At 47.3% G+C, this 14,055-nt stretch overlaps 1 protein-coding gene across 1 annotated transcript in view; it reads right to left on the reverse strand.

Moving 5' to 3' along the window:
* The window catches only part of LOC146194683 (arylsulfatase B-like), a 91,221-nt gene extending 77,493 nt beyond the window's left edge, over positions 1–13,728 (reverse strand). The window contains exon 1 of the mRNA XM_084597499.1: positions 13,478–13,728. Within this exon, the coding sequence (XP_084453625.1) occupies positions 13,478–13,593 (116 nt within the window). The 5' untranslated portion in view covers positions 13,594–13,728. The remainder of the gene's footprint in view (positions 1–13,477) is intronic.
* Between the last annotated feature and the right edge of the window lie 327 nt (positions 13,729–14,055).

The following is a 14,055-nucleotide window of genomic DNA, read 5'->3' on the forward strand; positions in this document are numbered from 1 at the left end:
TACTCCCAATATTGGACTATTGTCTTGTGCTGCCTGGCCGATGCCAACAAATGAAGGGTCTGGCAATGCCTTAAAGAAACTTAATTGGGTTGACCTGCACCTGCAATAGAACTAAGCGATTAAGGCGGAGGTGGCGAGAACGCAAATGTGCTCGATGGTCGCAAAACAGAAAAGGCTCGTTTTACTCGCCAGCACGAGGAAACAGCTAGATAAAGCAGCAAGCGGTAATTAGTTATTTGTAGAAGCACACGCGAGTGGCCGGAATATTCGAGATACATCTCGGCGCATCTTGCTCGACAAAGGAAATTATGATGCTGTTTATCGCCACAACGAGTAAAAACAAAGGAATATTAGAGAATTGATCCGTGCGCTAGAATCAGTGGTAAGCCCGCATGCCGGGGGCTGTCGAAAAAGAATAAAGATTTGAATGATCCGCGGCATTACTACCTATTTAAAAACATTGCCTAGATGTTCCACAATATACAGAGAAAAGTAAACACATTAGAACGCTTAAACATCACGGACTCTAAAACACGTTTAATACGGCTTCGGACGAAAACGATGTACAATTTCTGGCCACACGCGTCGCCGTTGGGATACTGGCACACCATCGGGAATGACTTCATAATCCAGCTGTCCGACGCGGGGAAGAATTTTGTATGACCCAAAGTACCGACGGAACAAATTCCCACTAAGTCCCCGACGGCGAATCGGCATCCATACCCAGACTTGGTTTCCCGAAGTCTCTGTCGCATCGTCGCTAGTTTTGTCGTCCGGCATCGGTGCGTTGTTGGTGTTTAATGCACAGCCGTGCGAGTAGTCGAGCTTCCTCTGCAAGCTGAAGGCAGGCGGAAACATTCACATGCTTCTCTTCTGTTACGTTCGGCAGCATTGAGTCTAGCGTGGCCGAGGGATTCTTGCCACACACAAGCTGGAATGGGGTCGCCCTGGTCATCTCCTGGGCGACGGTATTGTACATTAAAATCACGTGATGCAGCATGGAGTCCCATGTCTTGCATTTGGTATCGACGTACATGGCAATCACGGGCACAGTCGTTTTGTTTAGACGCTGCGTAAGTCGATTTGGGTATGGTGCGCCTATATTTGTCGGTGGCTTGTCAACTATAGGTCAAGAGGGAATGTGTCATCCGCGCCGTAAATTCTGTTCCTCTGTCTGGGATAAGTACTTCTGGGGCGCCGTGTCGCAGGGCAATTTGTCGCAAAAAACTTGGCGACTTCTGCTGCAGTACCATAGACCTGTGGTTTTTGCTTCGCGTAGCGCGTAATGCAGTCTGTGGCCACGATGATCCATTTGTTACCCGTACATGAAGATGGAAAGGGTTGAGGAGGCCAATCCCTGTTTGTTTAAAGAGCTTAGCTGGGGATAATATCGGATTCAGTAGACCTGCAGGCCTCACCGGAGGTGTCTTGCGCCGCTAACACTCGCGGAACGTTTTGACGTACTGGGCGACGTCGGCAGCTGACCGTGGCCAATAATACTTTTCCCGGCTTGGGTGCAACATTCGTGCAAGGCGGCGACGCCCTTCGGTTGGCGTATCGTGGAACGCCTGTACAATTTCCTCTCTGAGGTTAGGAGCCACAATAAAAAGGTATGCGGTCCGGTTGCATGAAGACCGTTCTTCACTAGGACGTCATTGTGTAACGCGAAAGACGGATGACAACTGACGCCAGAACGAGGCAGGAGGAGAAGCGGCCTTTCCTTTGAGGTAATCAGCCAGGTCTTTCAACTCAGGATAGGAGCGCTGCTACTGTGCGAAGCTGCTGTCGCTTACCGGTCTCAAAAAGGCGTCTTCGTCGCCTTCTTTCGGCGGCGCATCAACGGGGCTCGCGACCAGCAGTCTGCATCGCAGTGCTTGCGGCCGAACTTGTAGATGACTGTGATGTCGAATTCTTGAAGACGCAGGCTCCATCGCGCAAGGCGGCCGGAGGTACCTTTAAGTTGGCAGGCCAGCAGAGAGCATGGTGATCGCTCACAACTTTGAATGGTGGATGAACTGGATGGTGAATGAACAACTCGGGGAATGAACTGCAAATAATGATTGATGACCTAGACAGAAAAAGTAGAAAGGTAGGCTAGAAAATCAATATGCAGAAGACTAAGGTAATGTTCAACAGCCTCGGGAAGGAACAGCAGTTTACATTAGGTAGCGAAATACTGGAAGTAGTAGGCGAATATGTCTACTTAGGACAGGTAGTAACCGCAGATCCGGACCATTAAAGGAAATAACAAGAAGAATAAGATTGGGATGGAGCGCATTTGGCAAGCACTCGCAGATTATGACTAGCAGCTTACCGGTATCGCTCAAGAGGAAAGTATACAACAGTTGCATCTTGCCTGTACTCACCTATGGGGCTGAAACGTGGAGGCTAACCAAGAGAGTTCTACTTAAGTTGAGAACAACCCAGAGGGCTATGGAACGAAAAATGGTAGGGGTAACGTTAAGAGATAGAAAGCGTGCAGAGTGGGTCAGAGAAATAACTCAAGTTACCGACATTCTAGTGGAAATTAAGAAGAAGAAATGAACATGGGCAGGACATGTAGTGCGAAGAGAGGATAACCGATGGTCGCTTGGGGTAACAAACTGGATTCCAAGGGAAGGAAAGCGTAGCAGGGGGCGGCAGAAAGTTAGGTGGGCGGATGAGATTAAGAAGTTCGCAGGGGTCAAGTGGATGCAGCTAGCACAGAACCGGGTTAAATGGAGAAATATGGGAGAGGCCTTCGCCCTGCAGTGGGTATAATCAGGCTGATGATGATGATGATGATAGATACGGACGGAGCTTCGAAGCGGCCCAGATAATTGCGAAGCAATTTTTCCGGTCATCGCGTAATTGGCTTCGGCTTGCGACGGAGAGCGGCTAGCATACGCGATAATGTTTTCCTTTCCATCAATTTTCTGATCGAGAACAGTGCCTGGGTCAATGCTTCTTGCGTCGATATAAATTTCTTTTGTGGATTTTTCGTCAAAATTCCCGAGGACAGGAAGGGACTGTAAGCGGCGCTTATGTTACTCGAAAGCTCGCGCTTGCGGCGATTCCCATTCAAAAGGCACGTCAGCACTTATAAGCTGTGTCGAAGTTCGTCAAAAATTTGCTCACAAATCATCGCTAATACGGCACAGTCCAAAGAATCGGCGCACAGCTTTCTTGTCAGTACGCTGTAGGAACTGGGTAAACGCAGCGGTTTTCTGCGGGTCTGGGCGACCGCCAGCCTTGTTTACATACGGCTCCGGAATAGTAGCTCCTTGTAGGCGAAGTGACACTTTTAACAATTTTAACATTAGCCCTGACAAATTGATGAGGACCGACCCTGTCTTCACAGCTATACGAGAAGAAAACGACGTGATTCATTTCTTGATTTTTATAGCGCTGAAGAAACACCACAGGAAGAAAGACACACAAGGACGGAAGCGCTTCTGTCCTTGTGTGTCTTCCTTCCTGTGGTGTTTCTTCAGCGCTATAAAAATCAAGATCATATACCAAAGAACCCGTCAAAAAGTCCTACTGCCACATATTTCATCAATGTATACCAAACAAGTATGCCATTTAAGTCCAGCTAGCCCAGCATGGGCTACTCGTAGGAACGCTGCTGGGGCGGAGCAAAGGCTACAACGCATCACCTTAAACTCGAAGAGGCCGTCCGCTGTGGTTAACGCGGTCTTCTAGCGATCTCTTTCATCAATCTGTATTTGCCAATAGCCGCTCTTAAGGTCAACTGATCAGACATATCTTGCCTTGGAGAGTCGGCCGAGTGCGTCGTCGATGGAGGGGAGCGGGTAGACATTCTTCTTCGTTATATTGTTGCAGTAGCGGTATATATAGGTATATAATCGACACAGAAGCGAAGTGCCCCGTATTTTTTCTTCAACAGAACGACTTTCGCCGCCCGGGGGCACATCGATGGCTGAATGACATCGTCAATAAGCATTTGATCAAATTGTTCGCGGATGGCTTGGCGTTCTTGCGGTGATACGCGGTAGAGAATTTGTCCCAGTGGTCTGGCGGGTTCATCCGTTATAATTGTGTGCTTGGCAAGTGGTGTTCATCACACATTCGACGTTTACGAGAAGCCCCAGTTCTACATTTCAAGAAGGCCGCGTATCTGATCTTGTCTGCTTGGGCCGGATAGAGCTGGGTTGATGTCGAACATGGGCTGGTTACCTTGCTGTGTTGGTCGGTGAGGGAAGAAGTGTCAGGGATGACTGCTAGATAGTCGAGAAAAGTGATAGTCGTACCCTTATTGAAATACCGGTATTATGTTTTGAAGGTCGTGGCCAGCAGCTGAGCTTGTCCATGCCGGAAATCGTATGTGCCCCTTGCGATTTTCAGTCCACGATCCATGAGCTTCTGTGTGTTTCCTTTGACTACACCTTTTGTGGTTTCGATCTCTCCAATACCCACGGATACGACGACGCTTGTGGGGGCTGATAGGCCCAATTCTTCGTCCAGGATGTTCAGAGCAATGACACGCGTCGAAATGGGCGGATGGCGTTGTGCGTCGAAAATTTGATCAGCTTTGAGCGAAGGTCGATAATCGTCCGAAGTTAGTTGAGAAAAATCTATCCAAAATCACGTTGCGAGAGCCCTGCCGCAGACCAAAAGCTTGGTAGGATAACTGCGCCCATTTGCTTTTACTCTCGCGGTGCACCATCCAGACAGCGTAATAAGTTTGCACCAGCGGTGCGGATCAGTGGGCCATCACAAGTGGTCTTGACTTCCTTCAGATTGGGAGTCAGCATTCCACTGATGACTGAGTTATCGGCTCCTTTGTCTACTAATGCAGTAACCGGATGACCGTCGATTGGTACTTTAATATCCCTTGTATGTATCCTTGTGTTGCATGTTGGTCTCGGAGCTCGATCTCGTATTCGACGCGTACTGAGGTCACGGCAAGGGCACACCGTCGTCACTTCGCTGGACGGTGGTCTCGGATTAAGCACTGGTCGGTTGGTCGTCAATTTTGTATAGAGCGGCGATGCAGCGTCGTCACTCGTCGTTCGTCGGAGGATTTTAGTGTTTTCGCCGTGAAGCAGCCTCACATCCAAAGGGTGCACGTTTTAGTTCCCCTGCGCTGTCTAGGGGACCTAACTCGCACGCAGCTCTGGCTCGACGGCGATGTCCAAGAGCATCGCTACTTGGGGCTGTTGTGATGATGGCAACAGCCGGCGTAGTTCTTCTCGTACCACCTCACGGATAATTTCTAACAGGCTGTCTCCGCTTACATATAAGCCGCTGTAGGGAGTTGCGTAAACGGCTTCAAGAGATCGACTGTACTGACGCATGCGGGCGTCTATTGTCTTTTCGGTGGGGAATGCTTCCAGTTCAAATTCGTCCATGGTCTTCGGCGAATCTCTGAAGATGCAAGCAAAAACCAACTCTAACGTCTCGCATCAAAAATCTCAGTTTGTCCACTTCGGTCACATTAGGGTTGGTGCTTCCTTTCTTCAATATATACCAGGAGCAGTTTATTGGGGAGTTAAAGTCTTGACTAGAAAAGGGCTTCCGCTATTTATATTCTCATTATACTGGTAAAGGTCTTCAAGAGCTCCTGTTTGAACATATCTCAATCCGTTAAAGAAGTCATATTTTCAAACCACGTTTTCGCAGATCCCCGAAGTTGGAAGTAGACTTACCTGAGCTTTGCTGACTCATTTCAAGCGTGGAATCCGACCACGCGGTCAAAGAGGTCCATCCAGCGTTTTGCATCTTGACTGAGGAGTCTTTGGAAGATAGGAGGCACACGGGCAGAACGAAGGCCAAGAATGGTTGCTGTTCATGAGGCACCTTCGGGGGGTATTCTAAGCTTAGGCAATTCAGCACCCCCACCAGATGTGACGTGGTGGTGACAAGGCCGATGACAACAAATGAAAAGTCTGGGAGGGCGGTAAATAAACTCCTAATTGAGCTGACTAGCGCCCGCAAAAGAGCTAAGCAATCGGCGGCGGCGATAGCAACAATCGTGCTTGGCCGTCGTCTAACAGAATGCCCGTTTCACTCGTCAGCGCGCAATATAACGGTGGCGACGAAACATACAGATAAGGCCGCCAGCGGTGACTAGCATAATCTGAAGCATTGTAGGAACACACGCGTGTGGCAGGAATCTTCGAGATATATCTCGACTTATCTTGCGCGACAAAAAAAAATAAAACTGCATCTCGCGACAACAAGCATGAGCAAACAAATACTACTGAATCGATCCGTGCGCTGCATTCAGTGATAAGGCGGCATACCGGCGGCTGTCGAGAAAGCACAAATAAAGATTTGAATGTTTCGCGGCGTTATTATGAATAGTATAGTACACACACAGTAAGGTGGGCCGTTCATAGCACTATCGGCTTTATACTTTTGTGTCGTCCGTTTGGTTTTCCGTGGGTGCGCTGTGAAACAGCGCTATTTTAACGCAGTGATACAAAAAATAAAACTTCTGCACAGTTTTGCAAGTTGGTTGCATATGCCAAAAACCTCTTATTAAACAGCTCTCAGGCCCTCTAAAACATTCTACATGACATTTTCATTCTTTACAAAGGGAGTTTCATTACACACGAGGCACAAACCTTTTTCGCACACCTTTCACTTCAAACACCGGTGCAGTACCGCTGCAATTTTCCTGACCCAAAATAACGCTGATGTGAAAATAAGAAAGATCATCCGTGCAGCTCCACTGAGCGGATATCCGTGAACAGTTCTTTGGCAAACAGCTGCGTGGGAAGAGAATGAGACAGAAAATTCTTACCGCTACGTATGTGAACCGCGCAGATCTATGCCGGATATTCACACAATGCTTGTACGGAGTCGATCACACTTGTATGACACGCTGCAATCCGCTGTGCAGAGGACGAGAGCTTGAAAGACAGGCACTGAATTTTGAGTGATGTTATTTGCACTCAGTACAACACTGAAATCGTGTAAACTGCACAGACCCAACCAAGTAGGCTGTAACGAAGCAGTGGTTTTAAGATGTGGCTTCGTTTGCTCCGCTGTGCAATGCTCGAGCCGCACTGAAGAGAGGTGCTGTTGTCATTCTGGCAGCTGCGTGTGCGCCTCTAAAACGGATACTTATTTGCCTAAATGCGCTGTAGCTGAGCTGGCGCTGCGCGTGGCTTGGTAACAACACCTGTGTCGCACTCTTTTCTAGACCGTGTTTTCGCTTTACCTCTTTGCATTACAAACAGAACATCTCTACAGTGCCCCTAAATTTCCTCCACACTCTTCGGCAGGACCGGTGAGCATAGGCTGTTGCGGGATTGCGTGACTTAGTTCCTTCAACCATAGCTATATGTTCATAGATCCAATAAATGGATGAAATATATAAATGCGGTGGGAACAGTTTGCACCATGCTCACCTTTTATTTTTTCTATATCTTGAATACTGTTAGAAACCACTCAAATATTTCGTCAATTTCTCAACTAAACCTTTTATATTTATCCTTACATCATCTTTCTGCTTTTCGGCCATTAATCCTATAATAGCCTTTTGCTACTTTGCCCCGCAGATTCATTCACCCGACCACTGGTGTCTCTAAACCATAAAGGCTCAGGAAGACTGACTGCGCCTGCATCGATGTCCGGATGGATACCATCGCATTCGCATATAAGATACTCAGTTGTTTGTGCGGATTTACCCCACTCTGTACATGTGTCATCATATTGGTTACCTCTCTTTTTGGTACTGCGTGTCCTAAGGCACCTAGTAGCTTAAAAAGATCAGGCTCTGCCTACTGAGCTATCAAACAAAGCGTCCTTCCTGATCTGCATTTTCCTATTTGGATATATTTATACTCTGGCTCTTTTCCGCAGCTTTCATCGAATTGTTACCTTTCGTGTCTTTTACTGGCTGTTCAACGCCCTTTGTTTCCCCGTCATTGTGCCTTGCATGCTCACTGGTCAGTTTCCTAGTTTTTTCTCTTCATGTTGTATCAACGCTTTCAAGGTACAGGCATTTATATGCTCTATCTGCCCACCTGTTATTGTCCATTTTCCCTCAAGCGTTCCTCCTATAATAATTTACCCTTCCAAAACCTCGCCCACAGTGCCCACTCAGTCATATCTCTAGCTATACTTATTTATGTTTCTTTACAAAATCCTCCGAGCCCCCATTGAAGGCGTGTCACATTAGGCAGTGGTACATTAAGCAGATGAATTTTTCTACGGATGATCTGAATGATGATGGGTCGGTTTCGTTCACGATGGCCTTTGACAGGTCATTCTAATCTCTTGCTGACTTAACAAAGAAGGATGATGAATGTGCAGATGTCATGTCCCGGCAAGTGGAGGGTAGACAGTCTTCCCATGGCTTGTGCGATCAGAGATGCGGTTTGCGAGGTAGATAATGTGGTTCAGGAAAGGATAGTAGTAAAACTTGGGTAACACAGACTAGCCACCTCTCGGCGGTTAACTAAAGATGACAGGTTAGCATTGCGCTTTAATTCAGAGTTGCTAACGTTATAAGATCTTAGTGGACACTTCGGGGCTTCGAATATTGTACCGACGACTGTGGGTAGTAATGTAAGCTAGGTGGAGATTGTAAACTTCGAAAGTCTATAAATAAACGGGCTCGCAAGCACAAAAGTTGAAAACGTTGCGGGTTATGTTGAGTGTTATTGCACATAAAGTATTAATCTCGTCATGCGCCAAACACGAGATTCAGTAAGTTTGATTACTCATACAGTAAACGATTACACATTACAATTGTATTACAATACATCTTTATTTCAGAAATAAAAACACATGAACTTTCAGCGCTTTAACAAGTTTCTGTCCGCGCCCATTCCGATCGTTAGCCCGCTAACGATGGTTTTATAATTCGAATTTTCCCGCTTTGGAAGCGCTTCTGGACAAGTAGCGGCCAGTGGGAAATGGAACAATCTTCTTCCCCTCTAGGCCTCAGGTCATCCTCATGAATAAATGTTTATGAATGAATGAACTTGACTTCAATCTCTTCATCATGCTGCGCGCGCCGAGACGGTTTTCGGTGTCAGGTGATCATTGCTCCTTGTGCGCCTCATGACGTCGACATCACGCTGGCACTCCTCGGAAACGGCGCGTTTCTGCGGATATCCACGCATCTGAAAGCTCGTTTTTGGATGCCGACAGAAGCAGTGACAATTCTGAAGATGACTTCAGCTCTTCAGATTTCAGTAGCGACGACGGAACTGCATCAAATCAACCCGGAAAGTCAACGGCCATGCCCCGGTAAGTGTCGGATTGTCCTCCGAAAAGTTCCGCTTTTGCCGTGCGCTAATAGAAAGCGGTCAGAACGATCTTAAAGTCATAACTGTTATCTGCAGGGTCTCAACGTTATTCGGACGGGACTACTTGCCGCTGACAGTGCAGAGAGTCGTGTTTTCGGCAAAGGGAGAAGCAAGGGTCCACCTCGGCGTTGCGCGCCGGAGTTCCGCTCGGCGCTACACAAGTGCCATTCGTAACTTCATTATTATTGTATCTAGACAGTGAAAATTTCCTACTTTGCTAGATGGGTCCCTGACCTACAAAATGTATATTCCAGATTTTTTTAAAGTTGTTTTTGTGAAGAACGTTTGATGCTTTTGAGCGTTTTGATTTTTCACTAAGCGTTTTTGTGATCGTTTTCATGCTTTGGCAATTCTTGAATAAAGACATTAATTTCGCTTACTTTCATTGTAGAGAGAATTTTCTCTTCTACAATTTGATATCAAGCACTCCTATACCACACGCTTTTGGTAAAAAGCAAAGTGTTTAATGACAGCACCCACAAACCACTACTTTTCACGCGGACAGGAAAGTGTTAATTCTCCCCTACAAGTAAGCTGGGATGGAAACAGGTGTGGTCATTGCAGAATAGATTCAATATTTTTTTGCTCAAATGTATGAGCTGGTTTTGTGCTTGAGAAAACATGAATTGACTGGAAGCTCACCGCCGCGTCGCTCACATTGAGGTTTGCTTTGTTTCCTAAGTGAAAGATTGTATATCATGTGAAAGCGACATAAAATTACTTCCGTGAACTCTCTTCGTTGGGCATGATTCTCATTCCCCTATAATGGGTTCTGCCAAGTTCTATTTCCGCCTCCATTATTTATTTTAGTCTATCAGTTACTGCTTACATTATCATATTATGACAGAATATTTGTACCGAACGTGTACTTCCTGTCTATTTTCTTCTTCGCAGCTTGTGCAGCACACACGTCTGCTCTACCCTTACAATAACGCGGCTTAAACCAGGAATAATTATATCTAATGAGATTGTGTTGTGGCTTTTTCTGTGCTGTGGTGACACTTCCCATCAATAGGTCGACAAGCATTTCAGAAATGTAACGAATTTAGCATAACAAGGAAGTCAGCGTACATTATGTTGTTTTCAATATTATTTTATTGTTCGGCCTACAGCTGTGCAGACAGAAGATAGTTCGGCAGTATATATGAATGGCGTTTTGAAAGCCATTTATCCGATTTTCTTTCGCGCAGTTGCGCATCTGACGTAACTTGCTGTTTTAGAGCCACCTATATAATATTCGCTGTAGAAAGCACACTGTAATACCTCCAGTCATGGCTCACCCCGAAAAACGGAGACCGCGCGGGTCTCACTTTTTACAATACTCCTCGTACTCCCCACCCTTCCCCCCCATTCCCTCCCCTAACGTGACCACACAAAAAAAAAACTACCGACAGCAAGCATTTTTCTGTTCCCAAAAGAAAGAAGCGCGCGCTATGCAATACAATATTAGGAGGCCGCAATCGCTTTAACTGTTCTATGAAAGATAGATATAGACCCCGTCACAGTTTTATTGCCAGATATGATTCCTACATACGTGTGCTGAACCTTGTTTCAGTTGTGTGCGGCTGCCCTCATGCGACGCAAGCAGCGGAATTTCCGGACAGTAAACCGGAGTCTTTCAAACAGGATAATATCGTCTGATTAAAGTTTAAATTCTGTCTTGTCAATCCACGCCAGATGCAAACAAAAAGTTACGTATATCCAGCTTTTCCATATTTTTCGTTTGATCTAGGAGACACTGCCCACTCAATATGTAATGATGAATTTCAGGTGGTGGAGAGGCGGAACATAGCTGGAGTATAACCGAATGTTCCTAGTACTACGAGGTCAAGTGCATGTAGCCACGACATGACCGGGTTAATGGGTGAAATATGGGAGAGGCAATCGCCCTGCAGTGGGTATAGTCCGGCTGATGCTGATGATGACAAGATATTAAAACCTTCTTCTGGACGAGTTGGTGCCAGTTCGTTTTGACTTCGAAGTGCGACTTCACAAGCGTCCGTTCCTTTTGTTTTTATTTTTCCATCCTTGTTTTCTTTTTCACGCCATGAAGTCATCATGAGATGAGCTAATCTTTATTTTATCGTGTGGCGTTTACATTTTGCGAAAGTGCTTTAGTCTGAAGCCATATTGCTGCGAGCGATTGAAATCGCTATTCGTTGTTTTCCAATAGCCCCCAGCATGCGACCTTATCACTGGGATTCTAGCACACGGATCAATTCTGTAATCTTTGTCTGTTCATGCTCGTTGTCCCGAGATGCTGATTTATCATATTCTTTTTCGCACAAGAAACGTCGATATGTATCTGGAAGTTTCAGGCTACTCGCGTCTGTTTCTGCAATGTTCCAAATTATGCTAGTCGCCGTTTGAGCCTTTATCTAGATGTTTCGTCACCGCCATTAAATTGAGCGTTGGCGTGTACAGCGGGCATCATTTATTCGACGATCGCCGAGCACGATTGTTCATATCCCCGCCGCCGACTGCTTTGTTCTTTTGCGGATGCAAGTCAGCCCAATAAAGAGTTTTTTCCAGTGAAGTTCAAGCCTGCCCTATTTCTGCCAACACCATTGTCACCACTACGTTACATCTGGGGGAGGTGCTGTCCTCTGTGTTCCGGTTTATCCCTTCAAGCCAAGACAAAGAGCGCCATTCCTGCCACCCGAGGGCACCAGCAACAGACCATGGAACCAGCCACCGACTCCAAGGGTTTCAACCCGAGCACCGTCTGCTGCCGGACCCCGGAAAGAGTAAACATTGGCAATGGCCCAGTCTACAGTACCGAGCCTTGGGAGCCCCCGTCTTCCAAGGGCAGGCACTCCACTAAAGGCACCTCAAGTTATGGATATGTGGAAGAATTAAATGCCTTGAACAACGCTGCGAAACTCAGGCAAATCTACTTTGCTCTTCAAGGCTCTTCCCGAGTATGGTTCGAACCTCATGAGACCTTGAAGAATTAAGAGACATTCAAACCATAGTTTTGGACAGCCTCTACAAGTTCCTTCCGAAACGGAAGAGCCTAGGACTTCCTCTAATCAAGAATTACGCTATCAAATGACCTGTCCTACCTTATGTTGAGGAGATGCATCTCTTCCGCCGCGCCGATCCCGGCATAACAGAGGTGACCAAAGTGAAGCTGTTGATGCACGGTGTGAAAGATCAGCTTTTTGCAGGTCTTCTTCGCCAGCCGCCAACGACTATGGTGAAGTTCTTCCACGAAGCAGCGAATATCGAAAATAGCTTATAAGCAAGGCCGCGAGTCTACAACCAGCCTCTTGAAACGCTGTCTGCAAGCCACTATGATCGACCACTCGAACCGACCTGCGCAAGTGCCGGCAGCAGCGCCTCTGGGAGCGCAGATAGCCTTTGGGACATCATACAATAGATCGTCCGAAAGGAACCCCGCTGGTGGCTGCCGTCATCTCAACAACGTCAGGTGGCGACCCTCGCGGACATTTCCGTGAAGAAGTCCAGCAGGCAATGGGCGTTCCTCAAGCGACGGTTCCGACGGCTTCAGCAAAGGAAGCGACAGTAATCGACTATGCTGCTGCATTACGTCATGCTGCACTCCGACGTGAGCTTTCAAGCTCTCGCCTCTGCCGTCATGTTCAAGAAAGCCGCTCCTTGGCCTCCGCCCACAAGCCTATAAACGGCCCTCAAGCCCCAGCAAATGTGACACCTGGAGGACTTCTAACCACCGACCACTCTCCCTCCATTGTGGTGAGGCTGGACGCACTCTCCGTCACTGCGCGTACCGATAGAATGGCCTCCGTGGTTTCGCCATCGACGCCCCACGAGCCTGTCTTGGAGCTTCGACGACTTATTCTGCAGGAGAGGGCGCGCGTCGCCAAAACGTCTGCCACGCAGACTGGACCGTGCCACCCCGATCAAGCGTCGTCAGCTGCGTGGACAACGGTGACACCTGAGAAGGCTTCGGAGAGTGCTCGACGGAATCAAGTCGTCACGACTAAGATTGAAACCAGCGAAATGCCACTTCGCCTACGAGTAACTCCGGTTTCTAGGTCACATCGTTAGCAATAATGGTGTTCGCCCAGGCCCAGAGAAAACATCTGTTATCACACAGGTTGCACAGCCCGCCAACAAGAAAGCTGTGCGCAGATTCTTTGGGCTATGCACTTACAATCGACGATTTGTCAGGAACTTTTCGCGCATCGCCGAATCGTAGATGCAGCTTACAAAGAGTGACGTACCTTTTAAATGGGAAGCGGCGCAAGCAGAAGCCTTCGATCAACTTAAGCACCGCCTTCAGACCACTCCTGTTTTGGCCCATTATGATGAAAACGCCAGCCATCTCCGAGACCTCCATGCGCTTCACTTTTACGAGCAATTACACGTCCGGCATACTGAAAATGTTTACGCACAGACACAAAAAGAAGTCGAGAAAAACAAGGACGAGTGCTAACTCGCAACTAAAGTGGAATCAAGACACATACTCGAATAAATAAGAAGAAACCAACCGATAAATGCAAAGCAGATATCTCAGCCTTGTGTTTTCTGCCAGTGGCAGCAGCGCTTGTTTTAGCCTATTTCCCCTGTGTGGGCACACGCAATCTGTTATAACGACAACGACACGGTTCGTGCTTTCCTTCTTCCTGCGCCTTTTTGTCGCTTTCGCTGCAATCGGGTATCATAATGAAACTGCAAGGTCAGCGAAAATGTTTCTCGAACATGACACACACACGCAGCGCTGGCAGACAAGGACAAAAAACTAGGGACACACACAACTGCGCTGGCAATGTGTCACTCTGATAGCATTAGGGCATCGGCA

This window comes from Amblyomma maculatum, chromosome 3, assembly GCF_055883805.1.
Source record: "Amblyomma maculatum isolate TAMU_Amacu chromosome 3, ASM5588380v1, whole genome shotgun sequence".
Taxonomy (NCBI): Eukaryota; Metazoa; Arthropoda; class Arachnida; order Ixodida; family Ixodidae; genus Amblyomma; species Amblyomma maculatum.